At 48.6% G+C, this 7500-nt stretch overlaps 1 protein-coding gene across 1 annotated transcript in view; it reads right to left on the bottom strand.

The window, feature by feature from the left end:
• The window catches only part of raph1a (Ras association (RalGDS/AF-6) and pleckstrin homology domains 1a), a gene marked incomplete at both ends in the record, with an annotated part of 52152 nt that overhangs the window by 42017 nt on the left and 2635 nt on the right, over positions 1–7500 (bottom strand). The window contains one exon of the mRNA XM_080536716.1: positions 2548–2622. Coding sequence (XP_080392842.1) covers positions 2548–2622 — 75 coding nt within the window. The remainder of the gene's footprint in view (positions 1–2547; positions 2623–7500) is intronic.

Raw genomic sequence — 7500 nt, 5'->3', positions numbered from 1 at the left:
CACACACACACACAGGCTGTTTTCCTTTACTGTTTCCACCAACAGCCCCATCCTGTCAGCACGGTGTCAGCCCCGCGGCATGATGGGACATGTCATGGACGCTGGAGGGAGAGAGAGGGTCCGCTACGGTGGACGATCACCTTCAAGAAGAAAGGTCATTCACCTCCTCACACGTTTACATTATTATTATTATCACTGACACGTAACACGCTAACATGTTAGTGTTGTAGTTTTATATCAAATATACAGAGAATTGAAGTCTATCTCTACATTCTGGGAAATCGTAGCTAACAATTCAGTCTGCCCGGGGGCAGTGGCAATGACTTGTTGCGCACTTACTAAAGTCTAGCGCTTCCTGTCACCACATTTGTTTGCCAAGATTAGTGATCTCATAAAGGGTTAGGGTTAGGGTTCGACTTTGTACATAAGGGGGGTGCTCAAAGAAGGAGGAGGCTCTGAGGCTCTGGGGCTCTGGACTTGCAAACTCTAGACTGCTCTCATGTAACTTTATTAATAAAAGGCTTCAAGCTAAGTTGACCAATCTCCTTGTGTTCAATATTCAATATCAATAGAGAAGAAACCAAATGAAATCCACTACATTAGCCTTCGTTGTAAGCTAGCCTCGCTAGGTCGATATAGCTAGCTACCTAGCATCGACTACGCTGGTATCGGCTGGTCGTGAAAATCCCTTCCCCCAGCCCCTGGTGTAAGCGGTTCTTGGTTCTAGACCAGCCAAGTGTTGGTGCCACTGTGGATCTCCTGGCCGAGAGCCGGTTGGTTCTTTTGCTGTCAAAACGCAGAGAACTGGTTGGACATTAGCGCACCAGGGTTGCTGCCTTGTTTAAAAGATTATCTCTCATCAAAAACCGTCTACAAAAGATTAATATTATGAAAGCATCATTCATTCATCGAGCAAATAATCCCCTAGTCCTGTTACATAACCTGACGCTAATAGTTCTGGAACAGTAATACAACTAATAGTTCCAGGGGGAAAAATACCAAAACATAAAAAACAAGGGGGGTGGGGTGGGAAGGGAGGTGGGGGGGGGGGCAGGGTGAGATAGCGTTGACCTTGGAGCCCTCCTGACGCCTAACCCTTGACCCCTTCACACAGCTCTGAGAGACTCCTCTTCAAGGCAGACCTCTGAACTCAGATCTGATGAAGAAGATGATGATGATGGCAGCCTTGGCAGGTTGTCGTTGGTAGTCGAAGGTGTCGAGCAGGACGAGGAAGGACCGGTTGAAGGACAGCTGTGTCTGAGAAGGATGTCGCGGCGGCCATGTTTGTTCGTGGACACAGAAACACTGCCTGTTGGTTCACCTGTTCACCTGTTCAACTGTTCACCTGTTCACCTGTTCACCTGTTCACCTGTTCAACTGTTCAACTGTTCAACTGTTCAACTGTTCAACTGTTCAACTGTTCACCTGTTCACCTGTTCAACTGTTCAACTGTTCAACTGTTCACACACTAAGAGCGGGACACATATCAGCCAGGACAGTTCTCCCAACAACAATAACAACAACAACAACAACAGCAACAACAACAACAACAACAAAAGGACCATTGCTGGCAGTAAAACCGTGTTGTTGTTTTTTAATCAGCCATTTTAAATGGACCCTTTCACAGGACCGCAGTAGGACTGTTTCAAATCCCCTTTCAAACACACACACAGCACACCAGAGACAGGCACAGGGCTGGGGGGGGGTCACTGTTCACATGGGGGTGCAGGGTCACATGCCTCAGGGGTGGTCATCACACCACACACACACGAGAGGAACAAAGACAGACAGACAGACACACAGACAGACACGACACTGGTCTGACTAACTCTGCAGTCAGGACAGAGAACTGCACTTCCCATGATGCCCCTCAGGACAGAGAACTGCAGTTCGCATGAGCCCTCATCACTGAGGAACGGGAGACAGGTGTACAGACTGCAGAGGGGGGAGGGGGGGGGGGAGGACAGGGGGAGGGAGGGAGGGACACAGGGACATGCGACGTGCAGAAGGTGTTTGGGGCGGTCACATGACTGATGTCCTCTTCATACAGGAAACACAACTGGTCACATGACTGCCTCTCACCTTAGGTCACCGTCCGCGTCGATATTAATCATATGTACTTCATTAATACACTACACCTAGCTAACTCCTAGCTTCACCTAGCTAACACCTAGCTTCACCTAGAAATACTGTTAACACCTAGCTTCACCTAAAAATACTGTTAACACCTAGCTTCACCTAACTAACAACTAGCTTCACCTAGCTAACACCTAGCTTCACCTAGCTAAAACCTAACTTCACATAGAAATACTGTTAACACCTAGCTTCACTTAACTAACACCTAGCTTCACCTAGCTAAAACTGTAAACAGATAGAGAATGACCTCACGAGAGAGAGAGGCGGATAAAATGTTGCATGTGGGGGGAGAGGAGGAGGGAGCGGGGGGTTAATAAGCTACCAATAGGGGGTGAGGGGGAGGGGGGGGTGATTGTCATGCAGGTGTGTGTGGGGGGGGGGGGACAGGAGAGATAAGCGGAGAAGGATCACCTTGGTCAGCAGGTGGCAGGGCTTCCCTGCTATGTTTTTCAGAATCAGGGAGGTTTCCCTGTCCAGATAGGAGTGCTTGGTGCAGGAAAGGAGAGAGAGAGAGGGAGAGAGAGAGAGGGACAGAGAGAGAGAAGGAGAGAGAGAAGGAGAGAGGGAGAGAGAGAGAGAGAGAGAGAGAGAGAGAGAGAGAGAGAGAGGGAGAAAAGCAGAGAGAGAGAGGGAGATGTAGGGAGAGGGAGGGAGAGAGAGAGAAAGAGAGAGGGAGAGGCAGAGAAAGAGAGAGAGAGAGAGGAAGGGAGAGAGAGAGAGAGGGAGAGGGAGAGAGAGACAGAGAGAGAGGGAGGAGAAGAAGAAAGAAGCAGAACGTCAGTGAAATCATAGTCAGTGAATGAATTGTGCATTATCAACATATCTGTGGAGTGGAAGCATAGAGAAACCAAGCGTGTGATCGTGGAGGGAAGAAAGACTGAAGTCAGACATATAGTACAGCAGTGATGTGCACCCCTTGTTCAACAGAAACAGATGTGAGTTAATGTGGGAAAATCAATGTTTGTAAACAGATGTTATTATATCATTTGTTCCAGAAAGCTGTGAAAATTAGTAAGCCTGAAACTGTGAAGACACACACACACACACACACGTTGTACACCAGTGTACGTATACACGCGCACACACACACACACACACACACACACACACACACACACACACACACACACACACACACACACACAGTAACACATGTTGGGCCAGTCACTGTCCTGCCTGTTATGAAACAGTGATTAGAATCTAGGTCAGGATAATGTGGTTAGATTTGGGCGTTCACAGCGACACACACATGTGGATGCTAAGTCATCTCCTCCCCCAGCAAGCTGCCTCACTCTGCTGTCTAACACACACATCACTGCTGCATCATGGAGCACTTTGAGCTGCAACGTTTGCAGGAAAAGTGCTATACAAATAAAAAGTTATTATTATTATTATTATTATTATTATTATTATTATTATTATTATCATCATGTAGGTCATAATCAAGGTGCTGTCTGTCTGTCTGTCTGTCTACCTGCCTGCCTGTCTGTCTGTCTGTCTGTCTGCCTGCCTGCCTGTCTGCCTGTCTGCCTGCCTGCCTGTCTGTCTGCCTGCCTGCCTGTCTGTCTGTCTGTCTGTCTGCCTGCCTGCCTGCCTGTCTGTCTGTCTGTCTGTCTATCTGTCTGTGTCAGAATTAGGCCGTGTCCGTTTGGGAATACAGCTTGTCAGGGAGTAGAGGAGGAGAGGAGGAGAGGAGTTGAGGAGGAGAGGAGGAGAGGAGGAGAGGAGGAGAGGAGTTGAGGAGGAGAGGAGGAGAGGACTAGAGGACTAGAGGAGGGGAGAGAGATACACTCCCTGAGGAGGCAGAGAGGTTGCTGGGAAGTCGGTGGGTCTCACTAGATAACTTCTGTCTTAGCAACCGACAGCTGTCAATCAGGCCTCACTCGTCTTAGCAACAAGCCACTGTCAATCAGGGCTGTCCTCTCTTAGCAACCAGTGGCTGTCAATCAGGACTGTTCTGACTTAGCAATAGGGCTGCACGATTTGGGGAAAAAATCGAATTGCGATTATTTGGACAGATATCGCGATTGCGATTAATTTGCGATTATTATTTTTTTAAATAGCAAAAAAAAAAAAAAAAAAAAAAAAAACTTTTTGTAAAGTGTGGCCATATCTCCGGCTAGGAAGGTCGTATCAACGTGCAGTTTGTTTGTACGTCTTCAGGGGACTTAGAGGCTCCCTCCTCTAGCACCCCCACAGCCCGAGCTACGAGTGAAAGAACTAAACTTACATTGGGTTGCTTTAAAGTTGGGTTGCTTTAAAATCAAGCTTCAGATTAAAACATGTGATGGAGCATTACTAACCTGACTCAGGTGGTTTGTTTCACACAACCATCTAGGAAAGCTTAATTGGAAGCTGTTTGGAAAAGGGCAGGTACTTTCAAAAAATACTTGGCAGGTGATTGGATGAATCTATCTATTTTCAGAGAGCATTACCACATGATACCATCAAACTACTTCTGCTGAAACCATTATCCACCATGAATGTTGCTATTGCTAGCTACCGAAACGTGGGCGTTTCACGTGCGATGTTGTTGGTGTGCGTTCATTGACGTTGACGTTCATTGACGTTCACGTTCATTGACGTTCACGTTCATTGTTGACGTTCATTGTTGACGTTCATTGACGTTGACGTTCATTGACGTTGAATCCGACGCGCTGTATGACGTATCCCATACGGGTAGTGGTGGTCTAGTGAGTTGGACTTGTGATCGGAAGGTTGTGTGAGTTCAAATCCCGCCTGAAACCACACCACTACTAGTGTGCCCTTGAGTAAGGCACTTAGCCCTCAGTTACTCCAGGGGGAATGTCCCTGTAATTCGTAATTGTAAATCGCTTTGGATTAAAAGCGTCAGCTAAATAGCAAAAAAAAAAAAAAAAGTAAAAAAAAAAAAAAAAAAAAATCGCAGGCAAATCGCAGGCTTTGCGATTAGCTAATCGCATAATTTCAAATCGCGATTTCGATTAAAAATCGATTAATCGTGCAGCCCTACTTAGCAACCAGTAGCTGTCAATCAGAGTGCAATTAAGGCCCGGCCCAGCCCAGGGTCTGGTGTCGACTGTAGATTTGGCAGACAGTTGATGACAGAGTCATGGTGATTTACTGTGGAAAACCAAGGCCTATATGAGGACCACTTATCCTTCTTTCTTTATTCAGGCAGTTTTGTAACACAAGCGGTAATGTTCAGCATTCGACACCAAACGACACAACATAGAAAGCTATCGCACAGAAAGAGAGAGAGAGAAGGAGAGAGAGAGGCAAAGAGAGAAGCAGAGAAGGAGAGAGAGAGAGACAGAGAGAGAGAGAGGGCAGAGAGAGAGAGGCAGAGACAAAGAGACATAGAGGAGAGAGAGAGAGAGAGAGAGAGACAGAGGCAGAGAAGGAGAGAGAGAGAGAGGCAGAGAGACAAAGAGAGAGAGAGAGGGAGAAAAAGAGAGAGACAAAGAGACAGAGAGAGAGAGAGAGAAGGCAAGAATCGCTGGACACCCCCTCCACACCGTGAGAGGACAGGCCCGTCTAGCCCTACAGTGCGTCCACTCTCTCGTCTCAACAACACAACGTGACACGCTGTCGTCTGGAGTTAGGAGAAGTTTCTAGAACGGCCCGCCGCCCCGGACGCAGTTTGGGTCGGTTCTCCAAGTTCACATGGACCTAACGAGCAGGACCTGCTGAACGCTGCTGAATCTGAACACTGACCGGCCCAGCTGACTAAGTGTCCCGCGGGCTTCCCAACGTCATGTGACTGGAGACCTTCTCTCTCTCTCTCAACCAGAGTATCTACATCTCTCTCCATCCATCTCTATCTCTATCTCTATCTCCATCTCTCTCTCTCCATCCCTCTATCTCTATCTACATCCCTCTCTCCATCACTCTATCTCTCCCAGACTAGCGTGTTCATGCTAGCTAAGTAGCTAGCTTGCTATCTTATCTTACCTTCTCTTTCTCTCTCTCAACCAGAGTATCTACATCTCACTCCATCCATCTCTATCTCTATCTCTATATACATCTCTCTACATCCCTCTATCTCTATCTACATCTCTCTCTATCCCTCTATCTCTATCTACATCCCTCTCTCCATCCCTCTATCTCTCCCAGACTAGCGTGTGTTCATGCTAGCTCGCTATCTTAGCGTCTAAACTTTCCTGTCATAGATTAAATATCCCATTTGGGTCAGATTATCGAATGATTAAAAAGGAAGAATCATCCATTGGCTTTGGATGCTTTTAGATGTTCTATCCGGGTCAGGTGTGTGTGTGTGTGTGTGTGTGTGTGTGTGTGTGTGTGTGTGTGTGTGTGTGTGTGTGTGTGTGTGACGTAACCGGGTCAGAGGGTCAGAAAGCTGCTTTACTGCCCGGGGCTCTCTGACCCTCTGACCTCCCCCTAATCTCCACATCTGCTGTGCTGCCTCTCCTCCACCTCCACTACCACACTCCTCACCCACCACCACACCACACTCTCACCTCCACCTCCACTACCACACTCTCTCCTTCTCCTCCACCTCCACTACCACACTCTCTCCTCTCCTCCACCTCCACTACCACACTCTCTCCATCTCCTCCACCTCCACTACCACACTCTCTCCATCCTCCACCTCACAACCACACACACTCCCACTCCACCACCTCCACTACCACACTCTCCATCCTCCACCTCCACTACCACACTCTCTCCATCCCTCCACCTCCACTACCACACTCTCCATCCCTCCACCTCCACTACCACACTCTCTCCTTCTCCTCCACCTCCACTACCACACTCTCTCCATCCCTCCACCTCCACTACCACACTCTCTCCTTCTCCTCCACCTCCACTAACACACTCTCTCCTTCTCCTCCACCTCCACTACCACACTCTCTCCTTCTCCTCCACTACCACACTCTCTCCTTCTCCTCCACCTCCACTACCACACTCTCTCCTTCTCCTCCACCTCCACTACCACACTCTCTCCATCTCCTCCACCTCCACTACCACACTCTCTCCTTCTCCTCCACCTCCACTACCACACTCTCTCCTTCTCCTCCACCTCCACTACCACACTCTCTCCTTCTCCTCCACCTCCACTACCACACTCTCTCCTCCACCTCCACCTCCACTACCACACTCTCTCCATCTCCTCCACCTCCACTACCACACTCTCTCCTTCTCCTCCACCTCCACTACCACACTCTCTCCATCTCCTCCACCTCCACTACCACACTCTCTCCTTCTCCTCCACCTCCACTACCACACTCTCTCCTCCACCTCCACCTGCACTACCACACTCTCTCCTTCTCCTCCACCTCCACTACCACACTCTCTCCTTCTCCTCCACCTCCACTACCACACTCTCTCCTTCTCCTCCACCTCCACTACCACACTCTCTCC

The sequence above is a fragment of the Nansenia antarctica genome (genome assembly GCF_963989245.1).
Source record: "Nansenia antarctica genome assembly, chromosome: 7".
NCBI lineage: Eukaryota > Metazoa > Chordata > Actinopteri > Argentiniformes > Microstomatidae > Nansenia > Nansenia antarctica.
The sequence above is the reverse complement of the archived record's forward strand: the minus strand, read 5'-3'. Positions and strand labels throughout refer to the sequence as shown.